This window comes from Eurosta solidaginis, chromosome 4 (genome assembly GCF_040869045.1).
Source record: "Eurosta solidaginis isolate ZX-2024a chromosome 4, ASM4086904v1, whole genome shotgun sequence".
NCBI classification, from domain to species: Eukaryota; Metazoa; Arthropoda; class Insecta; order Diptera; family Tephritidae; genus Eurosta; species Eurosta solidaginis.
Window position 1 is genome coordinate 192,999,811 of NC_090322.1, and position 14,669 is coordinate 193,014,479.

At 38.6% G+C, this 14,669-nt stretch overlaps 1 protein-coding gene across 1 annotated transcript; it reads left to right on the top strand.

Annotated features, from left to right (window-relative positions):
* The first annotated feature begins 4,560 nt into the window (after positions 1-4,560).
* ND-24 (NADH dehydrogenase ubiquinone) lies at positions 4,561-8,512 on the top strand. The gene is made up of 5 exons (XM_067784385.1): positions 4,561-4,725; positions 4,864-4,986; positions 5,063-5,338; positions 7,874-7,993; positions 8,072-8,512. Exons 1-5 carry the CDS (start codon positions 4,687-4,689, stop codon positions 8,243-8,245), a joined length of 732 nt encoding a protein of 243 aa, XP_067640486.1. The 5' UTR covers positions 4,561-4,686; the 3' UTR covers positions 8,246-8,512.
* The last annotated feature ends 6,157 nt before the right edge of the window (positions 8,513-14,669 follow it).

Sequence of the window (14,669 nt, forward strand, 5' to 3'; positions counted from 1 at the left end):
GCGTTTCATTCATAGAAAAAGCGATTTGACAGAAAGTAACCGATACGGGTAACCGATAGGCCAGTTACCCGTGTTGTTGTTGTTGCATATGTTTTGGTTAGCGATAACGAAAACATAACTGATGAAGTAACTTAAAAATGTAAATAACATCGAGCGAGAAGGAATGTCGAAAACACAATAGGTAAGAGCGAGAAAGCGAGTCACACGTACACTATTTTGAGAGAGCGCATGCGTTACCTTTTTCACGACAGCAATGTAAAAGTCATTAAGACGATAATTGGTGAACAAGTTATTGGTGACGATTAAGTAATCGATTAGGGAACGGGTACCTGTCTTGTAGGGGAATAAAATTTATAGAGCTAACTTCAATCATTTTAAAGCAACAAAATATATTATTAAAATGATATAAAAAATGTATGCCCTTTTTTGTAAAGCTAACAATTCGAGTATTCAATAATACAATTTGACGAAAAAAATCGACCCTTGTTAAATGGTTTAACCGGGCTGTATAAAACTCTCTAGGTACTGCTTAGAAGTTTCTTTAACTACCTTGCAAAAACGCTCTCGTCATTCCACGTCATTTGACTAGCTTAAAGGTAAGGCCACATTAGGCTGCACTGCACTGCACTACAAAATATTCTTTGCATGTATTCTTATGAGGCAATTCACACCTAGCGTCAGCAGCACTGCGCGACCCGGCACAGCGCGGCAAATTTGATCAACTAGGCAAAAAAGCCGCGTTGGGAAGTGCCGCTCAGTGCTGCTGTCGCTAGGTGTGAATTGCCTCATAAGAATACATGCAAAGAATTTTGCACCAACTTTTTTCAATCTGGGCAAAAAAGTGTGGAACTCTCCTTCCCCATATCTTGAGGATGAGATGTCTTGGACCCATAGCCACGACCTTTTTCTTTTCCTTTCCTCTTCTTCGCACAAAAATGAAATAATTACAGCTTCAAAAACTGTGTCGTCCATTTTGAAAACAAAAATAAACACAAACTTTTGCCGCAATATGTCGCTCGATTGCCGCTTAATGTGAATTGCCAAAATATGTCGCCCTGTGAGGCGCCGCTGCCGCTACGTGTCGCGCAGCGTAATGCGCGCGTACTTTTATACAGTCATAGGTTATATTCCTAGTCACATTTGCATGGGCGTGGGTAAGTTTTATGACCAAATTTTTTTGTAGGGTAATTATTTTGAAGTTCATACATGGCTGGTACTTACATGGCCGCCAGTATACGTACCGTGGGCCTCTGCCGGCGTGGTTACTGGTGATGTTGTTGTTGCTGATGAAGTTGTCGCTGTTGTTGGTTATGGTGCGCGGTCTTGGGCGCGCTGTGTTGGTACTGTTGGTGGTTGTTGCGCTCTGGTCCGAGGTGATCAAGTGAACCTGGTGGCAATAAAACTTCGTGTTGACCTTTACGATCTGGATGACTTGGTGCTAACTTTGGCGTTCGTTGTATTACGCTGCAGTGTACTGCTGGCCCTGGAGGCGGAGGTGGTGTTGGACGCTTATCCAAAGGTGGTGGTGTACGTCGTAAACGTAGAGAAAGGAATTTATCTTGGGATACCAAGGGTTTCTCATCAACAATTTGTTTAGTGCCGTCCGAATCGGAATCACTATAACTTTCCTCACTAGGTGTAACTGTGAAACGCCGACCTACTACTTCAACTGGATATTCTTTACGTTGAGCTTGTGTCCACACAACACAACCGTTGTAAGGTTTATTACCACCCAAAATAGACGAGTAAAAACGAGGTTTGTCGGAATGAACTGGTCCCGTTTGTTATTTTGGTAGTTGGGTGAAGGAATCGGCCTGCAATTCCTCGTTGCGGTCTTGTGGTTCTTCACAATAATCTCTTGAATATGTGCACAGCACGGCGAGGGTGTTTTGCGATGAGTTGAATATAGTCGGGGATGTGCAGTTTATGTAAGCAATAGTGTTGATGAAGCAGGAGCTGAGCTTGACGCCTTTGCCTCTTTGGTTTATAAAATTTTCCGATTAACTGCGCAAAAGAAAAGCTTACTCTTGCTTTTTCCCGGCCGGAAAAACGTGCTATCTTTTTGCTTTTCTTTTTCTAAATTTTTCCACGTCTTCTTCGTTTTACTTGCGGCCGGAAACTCATGGCAAATTTTTCGCTAGTGATCGCCGGTCTTTCTTTCTTGTTTTTCGATACTTTTGTATCGCAACTTTCGCCCCATCACCAGTCACTAGGTGTGTTCGCACGAAAACGCTCCCAAGTGGACCGTAACCGTAGACCATAACAGCAGACCGTAACAAACTACCACTTTTTATCTACATACGAACACTTTCACAAGAATTTTATATATAAGTACACTATAATGTTTATAAAACCCCAAACAACTATTTTCTTTTGTTTAAATATAAGTATTGTTGTAAAATTTAATAATTTATTTGTTTACTTTCCGCGAACACAAGCATACAGCCATTTTATCTAGTTCACTGCTTGCTTGGTGCTCCAGATGCCTTAAATTGTGCCAACGAATGCAAAATGTTTTAAATAGTACCAACGAGGAAAATGGACCTTTTTCATTCAACTCCTGGGGCGCTTTTTATTTTTTTTTAAATTATTTAGTATATTTTATGAAAAATTTAAAATTTTGAATAAAAAATCACGCGAATGCTAAAAATTGTCAGGGTGTGGGTGTTCCTCGCGTTGGGCTGTGATCGCACCTTGTCCCGCTCGAGTGTGGCAACAGAGAGCAAAGACCCAAAACCGGAGACTCCTAAGATAGGCACAGAAAATGTAAATGTTTGGCCTTATTTTGGGGGCGGAAAGGCCTAAGAAAAATTTTTTTTTTTTCATTGTTAACAGATGTGTATTTTAATGATTTAATATATTTCTGTTAAATGTATAATCCATAAATAAGCTCTTTTGTTGGAGTTTCCAATTACTTGTATGGGATTTATGTAAAACTTTTTGTATTGAGTTTTTTCGTAAATTTTCATATACGCGGTTCCTTCCTCACTCGAAACATTACAAGTTTTTTTTTGTTGGTATGATAAGCGCTTGTATGCATAAATATGATGATGTCTACAACATTTATATATAATCTCTGCTGGTTGTAAGTGATTTCTAAAAATTTGTGTTGTCCTTTTTTTTTTACAAGTGATCTAAATCGTAAAAGATTCCTATCTGAGTTGTACATATTGTAAAGAAATGTGATTGCGATTAAATCTAAGTGCAGCTACATAGTATATCCTATAAGTAATAAGCCAGGAATTTTTGAATCTTTTTGTAGAACGTTTTTTTTATTGAATTTTCACATAAAATAAGCTATCTGATTAAAATGTTAAGTTTAATTAGTAAACGAAATCGAAATGGTTTACTAAAATTGAATCGGTTGGGGAGGGTGAAGATGACGTTAGGGTGAGTATGTAGGGTCATTGGGAGCAGAGGAAAAAGGGACTCGCTGCCAGGCAGAAACTCGAGCGGTCCAAGGTAGGGTGGGCTTTCTGCGAGGTAGGTGCACGGATTTAAGTATAATGATGATTGTGACATCCGCCCCGCATCATGGTGGACAAGGGTTGAGGGCCCCGACCTCTCGCCCTGAGCTAGCTGGGGGACATTCCACCTTGATTGCGCAAAGGGACGGATTCACCTCTAACAGGTGTACGTGACAAAATTTGGAATAAAAAACTGCGCAATGTTTTATTTCAAATTTTCGCCTGCGGCGCTTTTTTTTTTTTTTAATAAATTACATTTCTTTCTTAAAAGATTGAAAATTTGTAATTAAAAATCGGCATTTTTTTAAATAAATAACGTTTACTTCATAAAAAAAAATAGAAAATCTGGAATAAAAAATGGCGTGATTAAAATAGATTGAGTCGTTTTTTATTTATAAATATTTTGAAGTTTGGTAGCACCATAATTACATAATTCACTGCGTTTCCTTGGGTTTTTTTGGTAACTTTTAATATTAAATTGTGATCAAACTATAAGCCTCCTGTGGGTGGGGGTGGATTTTTTAGAAAGGGTGTGTCACCCCTATCCCCTCCCACCACTCCCAACCCCCTCACCACTGGGCCCTTAATGTATAGTCTACCCATTTAAAGTTTGACGCTTCCCTGCAAAAATCGCGAGTACTCCATGCATGCACGTATGGAGTACTCGCTATGAACCAACCGAGTACTCCAAAATTAACCACAATTCATACAAAAAATATGGTCCAATTAACATTGCGATGTCCTAGGACTGGACTATATATTCCAGCTTCGCATTACATCAGAGTAATCCATGGAGTACCCACAGTCCAATAAACATCGTGTAGTAATTACAATCGTTAAAAACGAGCAATGTTCGGCTTACAATGTGTTCGTGTAGAAACATGAGTTGGTCCATTGCTGCATTACAGTGGAGTATAATGGTAAGTACTCCAGTGGACCACATGATCCAACGATTTCGCAGGGAGATGTAAAAAAAATCACAGCTAATGTACCCAATCTGGAATTTGCGTGAACACCACATACGACCTTTCAAGTTTTGCACGTAGTGTACCAAGACAATTTTGACAATCAGCTGATAATGTCAATCGGAACATACATATCCTGTGAGCTACCGTTTTGTTGATTCGCTGTCAAAATAATACAGAATTTTTAGCTCGCTCTGTATAAATTAAACATAGGAAGTCTTTCACATAAAAGTGCTCGAAATTAATTTGGCAAAATGCTTTCGAAATGTGCAACTAAGTCAATAAATTTTGTGGTGAGTTAATTTTAAAATGAAAACGGCGAGGGAGCATATAAATGCCTGGCATTTAAGCGATATTATTGTTATGTAATTTTATATTGTAAAAACCCATTCCTCACAAATTACTTAATTACATTTTCATGTACAAAAAAGCGCGGAAGCTTACGTGCTATCACGACAAGTGCAGTGCAGCGAAGCGATCATCTCTTCGTGCACCGCGACACTCCGGAGGACAACCCAAACATTAAATTTGAATTTACACCTGAAAATATGAAGGTGAGATGTACTTTGTTGTTGTGTTACTTCTTTACTGATTGTTTGGTTTTTTATTTAAAATATATCTATCTTAAAGCGTGTGGAAGCTATCATGAGCATATACCCCGAGGGTTACAAACGAGCAGCTATGATTCCTCTACTGGACTTGGCGCAGCGACAATATGGTTGGTTGCCTATCTCAGCTATGCATAAGGTTGCTGAAATTTTAGAGGTCTCGCATATGCGTGTCTATGAAGTAGCCACATTCTATACAATGTTTTTGCGTAAACCAACTGGCAAATATCATATACAAGTATGTACAACAACACCATGCTGGTTACGCGGCTCTGAAGAAATCATGGAGTGTTGTAAGGTTCGTTTGTGAGTATAACATGGCATTTTCTTTTCTGAAAATAGTTGCCCTGTTGTTTCTTCTCCATCACGTGAGTTTGTGTGTTCTTTTGACAAAAATTTTGCCTTACCTGCATATAGAGCCACTTTGAAAAAATTAGAATTTAAGAGTGCAAAATGAGGATTAAATTTTGCTCACTAACAGGCGAGGCTCTGGCTACCCCAAGCTCCTCATGTTGTTGTTGTAGCGGTAAGGTTTTTCCTCGAAAATGTGACCATATAAATCGTTCGCGAGATGGTCGGGCTAGTACCTTAATGGTGCTTTGTTACCGGAGCGTACCGGATCTGTATCCGGCAAAGGACCATCACATCGATAACACTCCCCAAAGTCTTCGGGGAGAAACCTTATCGCTACAACAACAACAACAACAACGGTAAAATTTGTTCCAGGAAAGAAAACGCCATAAATGTGACAAGAAAAATTTAGGGTACCCTCATTTAAAACAAAAACATTTGAAAAGCAATTTATCGGCACCTTGATGTTTGTGATTGTACTCAGCCTGTAGGTATTCTACCAAAAAATAATATGGATCCCAGCCTCGGCTTCGGAGAAGCCGGGGTCATTTTCGGGATTTTCGTTAAAATCTTTTGAACGAGTTAAAACTTTTATTTTCCGCCTTCGGATTATTAACACCGATGTCAAAGCGCGTCGTTTAACACATCTCCCAATATTTTTGGACGCGTATTAGCAGTCGACTTGTTCTAGATTGCAACAGATTTTTTGGAGCCTGAAGCTATCAGCTCAGAAAAAAATAAAAACCCATTACGCTGAAACATCCAAATTTGTATACCAAATTTTGGTAATTTTGTACGACAGCATGACACTCTAAATACACTGCCAAAGAAATCGGATCGCGAATCCGTCTCCAAATCGGTGTTGGACCCACCCAGGGTAATTTTTTATGAGCGCACCCTATCTGGGAGACTGAATTAAAAGCGCGAACCATGTCCATTGAAAAGTAACATCAACCATGTCCCGATGTATATCTCAAAATCCTGGACGGCGTTCACAAGAAATTGGGATAACTTTTGAAGTATTCAAGGTCGCCGATATGACAACAGCGTGTATCAAAGGCAGGCATGCTTAACGAACGAAACGATATCATTTCGTTACGATAATCAACGCTAATAAACGAAACGAAGTGACTTCGTTCCGTTTATTAGCGTTGATTATCGTAACGAAATGATATCGTTTCGTTCGTTAAGCATGCCTGAAGTCACTTCGTTTCGTTTATTAGCGTTGATTATCGTAACGAAATGATATCGTTTCGTTCGTTAAGCATGCCTGATCAAAGGAATTGTAGCGCAACCAAATCAAGGGTTTGCCAGCGCAATGTCTAGCTTCTCCGACCCAATTTTCAGCCGAGATGAATCATGTCGATCCTAAACTTCTCACGGTAGGAGGGGATGATGGAATAAGTTAGAAGGTTCATAGTGGTTATATGAAATCGTGATTAATAACATACAATTTGGCTACAAAAAAAGGTGAGTTTAACTATGAGCCGGAACATTTGCGCAGATAGGTGCACAACGTTAAGTTTGAAACCCATGATGCTTTGTTGGTTTTTCCTGTCATGGGAATGGAAGAAGACGCCGGCGGGTTAAGTGGTCAGAATATACCCGCGGTAGGTATGCCTGTCGTAAGAGGCGACTAAAATACCATATTCAAGGGGCTGTGTAGCGCAACCCTTCAGGTTGCCAGCGCAATATATAGCTTCTCCGAACCCAATTGTCAACCTCACCTATTCGCGGAGAATCCTGTTTCACTAACAGACGAGGCTCTGGCGACCCCATCCTCCTCATGGAACTTGGGGGTGGGGAGGGGGGATGGCCTGAAGGTTTAACGTGGCCATATAAATCGTTCTCGAGACCTTCGGGCTAGCACCTTAATGGTGCTGTGTTACCGGAACGTACCGCATCTGTATCCGACAAAGGACCATCACGTCGATAACACTCCCCAAAGCCTTCGGGGAGCAACCTTATCGCTACAACAACAACAACGGCCTGAAAAGTGTAAGCACTCCATTTGACAGGTTGAGGAGCAGAAAGGCATTAGAACAGATGGAACAAGGAATACTGAAGCTCCCTTGATTTTCCTAGTTGAAACTCATTCTTAATTTATCAGATTTTCTGATAAAATTTTCTATCAGGTAGCATCTCCAGCTATTCGCAATCACAAATTTCTGCCGCACGTTTTTCTAACTAAGCGTTCCGATTTTTCCCCCTAAGGCTTCCCAAGATATCGTGAACACGAACGCAGGAATAAGCTTTCTTAAATCGACTCCCCGCTTTCATCCAGAGCATCTTGATACGCGTAGGACTAAATCTATCTAAAAAATGTTAAAACCAAGGACAGCTTGGTAAATTACCAGTAAATGGTATTCTACCATCTCAACCCCCGCCCCTCCTTAAATTTGCAGTTGCTCTGCGTTAATATTATTTAATTATGTCAAAGAGAAAAATTAAAGTGTAAATAAAATTCCTTAATTAATTTCAGAAAACTCTAGGTGTCGAGGTAGGAGACAAAACCAAGGATGGTCTATTTACAATTTCCGAAGTTGAGTGTTTAGGCGCATGCGTTAACGCTCCAATGGTTGCCATTAACGACGATTATTATGTGAGTTCAATTATTCATTTTCTTTCTTTTTATCCTCTGTATTTTATATTTTGAATGTGATTTCATTTTATAATGCAGGAAGATCTTACCGTAAAGGATATGCAACAAATCTTAGCAGACTTCAAAGCAGGCAAGCCATCGCCCCCTGGGCCACGTAGCGGCCGTTTTGCGAGTGAACCTATTGGCGGTCCCACTTCACTGACTGAAGAGCCAAAAGGGCCTGGATTCGGGCTTCAGCCAGCACTTTCGTAAACTTATTGTTGTTATATTTGGAAGTTAACTTGGGTATAGCTTGCTTCATATATTTTTGGGATTTTTTAGCTTGCTAGCATATTAAAGAAGATTTGTGAACAGCTCAAGCATGATGCTTTTAACTGTATTAATGAATATGTATCAATGGGTCAAGAATATGTTACTCAATAGTCAAATCTCGTTTTGTGCGGTAGATAGGCACAAAAAATGTTTGTAAAACTTTAAAAATTGATTTAAACCTTTATTTTTTGCAATATTTCCAAGAAAGTTTGTTTTTTATGCGGCAGAGGGGAATAAAAAGTTTCAACAAGAATAATGCTACAGAGCTACAAAATTGCAAAGGCATGAGAATAATTTTTTCGTCACCCAATTTCAGAATTTCTTTGAAAAAACTGCCGGACAAGGTCAGACGTCGTGCAAACAGGCGGGCACATAACTTTGTGTTTATATTTATACGACGGAGAAGCCATTAAAAAGGCGCAGCTCTATGAATTAATAGGCCCAGACGGAATAGCCATGCCAATGCTAAAACACCTGCGCTAAAGGAATAAACTCACGTTTTCAATATTTCATTAAAGTCCTTTGTCATTTCCGAACAAGGGAAAATGGCAAGGATAATTCCCCTACTAAAGCCTGGGAAACCAGCTAACGAAAGCGACTGTGGTACTTGACCTGTCATAAGCGCTTCCCAAGGCAGTCGGTTCTATGTACCGGAGCGACTCGGGATTTTTCCCGACCAAGGACTGTCATTTCAGTGTGACCCCATCTAATTTGTTTCGTCCCTCCCACAAATTGTCATCCTCCCAGCAGCTCCTTGCACCAGGACTGCTCCATATTCTCTTACTCCGGGAAGGCATCGAAAAGAATCTTTTTAGGACGGTCATATATATAAGGGCCTGAAAAATTTCAATGAACTTCCTAATCACATAAAAAGTAGTAATAACTTCAATACTTTTAAAAAAAGTTTATTGGAGCATTGTAAAACCCTTCCAATAAGATAAAGTTTTTCTCCTCTTATTTTTTACATGATATATCCCATACTGGAGCGCGAAAAGGGAATGGTAATATTGGAAGCAGCAAAATACAATGCATCCGGTCTTAAGGAAAAGAAAATCGGTCGCCACCTGTAACTCTAGACAGTTCCAACAACTAATTTCGCTGGAATTCGGTATTTCCAGCTGGTATTTACTGTTGCTGATCGGAATCACTCGCATTCCGACAGCATTAATATAAAAATAAAATTATATAATGTGTAACAAAAATAACGAAAATAAGGCCAAATAAAAGTTGGAGCAGGGGGGATTGGAAACACGTCCTTTTCAACCTCCCATTATATGTTGAGCTGTGCTAATTCGGAATCTTAAAGTAGGTACATTTAAAGTTGAATATAAATATAACCCTACAATACTCCCCCTTCCGGATATTTAATGTTAAATAAATTAAAAGTAACTTTCTTTTTTGTTTTTATGTTTGTAGCTTTTGTTGTTGTTGCTCTTGCAATGTTTGATTGAAAGGCTGATGTTAATGATGCAGCGGTAACGTCTGAAATAATGACAATCCAAATATACGACGAAGACGACGTCGTGTAGTTGAAAATAAACTAATTTTATAGAAGTGAATCTAGTTTTTGTACCACCACGTCTACGTCAAATACGCGTTAGAGAGGGCTCTTGTGATGTTCACGATATATTTGGTATATATTTTCAACTTCGCGGGTTCGAATCGAGCTCAAGGCCTAACAATAATTTTTTATCATTATTATTGTTACGATAAATTTTTTCTTAATTGAAAAAATTTTTAAATTAGAATAGAAGAAAGAAAAGATTTAGACAACTGCCAAAGCTCGTTGTATAGATCCATTTCGGGAACTGCTAAATTCCTTCATCGGCAACGTTTAGGCGCCGCTGCTATAACCATTCAGCCATCACAGCGGTTTTTTGTTTGTCTTCATTAATCCTACTTCTATTCTGGTTCGTGCCAATTGATATTCACAACACTGCGACATCTGTTGCAGAATGGATGTGAAAATTGGACTTGTTCGATGGCAATGCCGCCATAGTGTCATATTTTATTGACACTTTTTCCCCGTGCTCTGGGATGTATTAACAATTTTTGTTGTTATATCGGCCTACTGATTTTAAGATCGCGGGTTCGAATCGAGCTCAAGGCCTAACAATAATTTTTTATCATTATTATTGTTATGATAAATTTTTTCTTAATTGAAAAAATTTTTAAATTAGAATAGAAGAAAGAAAAGATTTAGACAACTGCCAAAGCTCGTTGTATAGATCCATTTCGGGAACTGCTAAATTCCTTCATCGGCAACGTTTAGGCGCCGCTGCTATAACCATTCAGCCATCACAGCGGTTTTTTGTTTGTCTTCATTAATCCTACTTCTATTCTGGTTCGTGCCAATTGATATTCACAACACTGCGACATCTGTTGCAGAATGGCTGTGAAAATTGGACTTTGTTTGTTGGCAATGCTGCCATAGTGTCATATTTTATTGACACTTTTTCCCCGTGCTCTGGGATGTATTAACAATTTTTTTGTTGTTATATCGGCCAATAAAATTAAACTAAAATTTGTTCTGTTGCCATAGTAGTAGACATGTACATGAATATTATGAATAAAGTTTAAAGCTAAAAAAATGTCTGAGGCGTAGCTTCATAGACGCGTATTAGGCACAGCATAAGCAATCTTGAGGTGTGGAGAGATTTTAGCTGCATGGCATATTTTGCAGACGTCTGCGAAGCTACGCCTCTTGTGTATCTTGCCTAAGTTCAACTTTTTAGGAGATCTAACATTTTTAATTAATATTGATAAATAATACCAAAAGCAAATACGCTTAAGGTGACTTTTGCGTCGTTTTGGCGCTTGCGTTGCGTCTACATCTGACTTTGAACACACGTGCTTTAATTGCTTCAATCCATAATCAACGCAACGCCAACGTCAAAGCAACACACAAGTAATTAAGAACTTACGTTCTTCTTAAAGTTTCTTGCATTTTAGAAAAAAACACCAATTTTCTATCGCCGTTCAACTAAATAAAAAACATAATTTTTTACTCATGTCGATTTCGTGATCGATCAGGAGAGACCTGAACGATTTCTTTCAAATAAAGTGTTTGTTAGCGTTCACCGAAGATGGTGAAAACGGCCCCTGGAATTGTTAGCTTATATAGCCAAAGAAAGTTATGCATAAGCAAAATTTAGTCAGCACAAAACGAATAGTTAGAGAAAATTTAAAATATAATGTATATGTATAAAATGCATGCAATTTATGAAATCATTTTTATTATATAAAATTAGTTTGACATATCAAATTTGTCAATATTATTTTAGTCCTGCTACTTTTAACACATTTATAATATTTAAGAAGAACATTTAAGAAGTAAGAAACATGACTAATGCTTACATTAATACGTGTTTCATTTATTTTCATTGAGGTATACGTTTGTAAATAATAAGCATGTTTTTATAAAGTGCATGTGAAGCTCCATAGATAAAATGAGTAATAGAAGTAACATTGGTTTATATATTACATTTTTAAAATGAAAATCTCCTGCTAAAAAGTAATGGAATGAACATTGGTTTGTACATTACATTTTTAAATGAAAAGCTCCTGCTAAAAAAGAAGCAGAACCTAACTACATTTTTTTATTTTCGTACTTAACTACACTCCCTTTTGTGATTCAGGATTTCGGGCAAATTTTGAAAAAACTCCGAACATCAATTCCTTCATTATATGACATTCGACTGCCTAGTCCACTGCCTTCCACCCTATTCGCAACATAAGCTCAATTTAAGCTGCCAAACTATATAGTAAACAATGCCTACAAGAAACGCTGATAGTTTTACTAAACACTCACACTTGTAATTGACAATGCTGATTCTGCGATGACGTAAACATTGATACTTAAATTTATGTATGTTCCTTTGATCGCTCACGCATGTCCGCATATTCCCAACAACAGCCTATAATCATGAAAAAGGACTCAAACTGGGAAAGCTTCGGACACCTGGTACAGAACAAAAGAACATACAGCAGATACCATTATGCATGTGAGACAGATACATAATTCTCAACGGAATTTTATGTATGCGAAAACAGTTTATCCGATTTAATCATGTTGTCACTACTGACTGTCATATGACAATCAAATGATTATCACGGTTGTTTTGTTATTTTTTAAATTCCGCCATTTTCAACCGACGAAAACCATATAAAAAATAAGTTTAAAAAATAAAAAAGAGAGCATTTCAAAGCTCCATGCTAAAAGAAAAAAAATCGAAAATAATATTAGAAAATACCAAAAGCTGTCGGAATGTATGGGGCTCACTCAAAAAATTGATACGCGAAAAATAATAGTGGTTAGTGGTGATTCATTTTTAAATGTGTTTCCGCTTGAGGAAAGCGCTATTCTGTTGTTTTGTTATTTTCTGAATTTAAATTGAACATTCTGAAGTCGAATTCTTATAAAACTATTTATTTTAAACAAATAAGAAACGCGTATGCCTTTATCACGTACAAAATTAAAAACGTAATGAAATAAAGTAAATAAAAAGCAAAAAGCATTGTTTCATTTTTGGCGGAATATAACAATTGTCATTTACAATGAAATAAAAACCGTGTTAATTCGCCATTTTGATGGCTCACGGAACAAGTATGCTGAAAGTATCAAATTTAGACAAAGTAAGCAAGAAAAAGGCGAATGGATTGCCGAGTACGCACTTCGTTTAAAAAAGGGCGCTGCATATTGTGAATATGGCGACTTTTTGTATAGGATGTTAACAGAGCAGTTACTGTATAGCGTGGAGTCACGCTATATTTGCAATGAGGTTATAAGTAAAAAACCAAACAATTTTACTGAGGCATACGAAATTGCGCACACAATCGAACTAACACAAAGTGCAACAACAGATATGAAGTGTACAGAGTGGGAACAACCAAGTGAACCAACGTTTAAACTGGGATACGAACCAGTCAAAACAAAAAGAAATGCAAATGCTGAAAAGTTGACCAAGAAGCCAAAAGAAAATGTTTTTCGTGTGGAAAATTGGGCCACATTGCCAAAGTGTGCAAGGCAAAACTAGATCAAATTTCAGAGGATGAGCTCGAACCAGTTCAGCAGCTGAACAGCATTAATGTATGTAAAGCAGAAGACAGAAAAATGCTTCACGTAAATATCGATGGAAAGCAAATACAGATGGAGCTTGATACGGGTGCCCCATGCGCCATTATTAATTATAAAACTCTTCGCACTATAAAACCGAATTTTAGATTATTAAAAACAGACAGACGATTTACAAGCTACACGGGGCATAGAGTGAACTGCATGGGTAGGGTTTTAGTAACCGCATCAATGGGGAGGACTAAGCGGCGCCTGAATCTGTATGTTGTCCAAGAAGATTTCGATACACTTTGCGGCAGAGAATGGATCTCACAATTCGCACTTTTCGGAGCTATTTTCGTCAGCCAGGCAAATTAACTCTATAAGTTCAACCGCGCCAAAATTTCAGAAAACCAACGAGAACGGCTGCAACATCTCCTTGCAAGTTACGAAGAAGTCTTTGACACGACAGCGGGTAAGTTGAGAGGGCCGCCTGCAAAAGTGAAGCTGAAGGCGGGAGCCATACCAGTGTTCGCACGAGCACGCGAAATCCCAATGGCACTGAGAGAGGCGTATGCCAAGGAAATAGATCGCAAAATCCAGTCTGGCTTTTACGTGAGTAGAGCATTCGGAATGGGCTTCAGCAACACATGTAGTCGCGAAAAAAAATGGAGATATTCGCATCACTGGCAGTTACAAGCCAACGGTTAATCCAAGAATGATTATTGACGAACATCCGATTCCTAAAGCGGAAGACTTGTTCAATAAAATGAAAAAAGCGGCGATAGTTTGTCACTTGGATATAACCGACGCATATACACACCTTACGATGGACGATGATTTCGCACATGTTTTGACATTAAACACAGCTACACACGGACTAGTACGACCGACTCGTGCGGTATATGGGGCAGCAAATATTCCAGCTATTTGGCAAAGAAAAATGGAGACGCTCCTGCAAGGAGTGCCAAACGTTTTAAATTTCTTTGATGACATCTTGGTGTTCGCGGAAAATTTTGAAGAGCTGCTGAGGGTTTTGGCGACAACGCTAAATCGCATCAAATGCAATGGTCTACGCTTAAATAAGTCAAAGTGTGTTTTTGCTACTCCATCAGTGGAGTTTTTAGGCCATCGCATCGACGCACAGGGGGTGCATAAATCTGACAAACACATTGAAGCTGTACTGAATAGCCCCAAACCAACAAATGTGGAGGAGCTACAGCTGTTTTTAGGAAAAGCTACTTACTATAGTGCATTTATCCCAGACCTGGCGACGAGAGCGCGACCATTGCGCGATATGCTGAAAAGCGA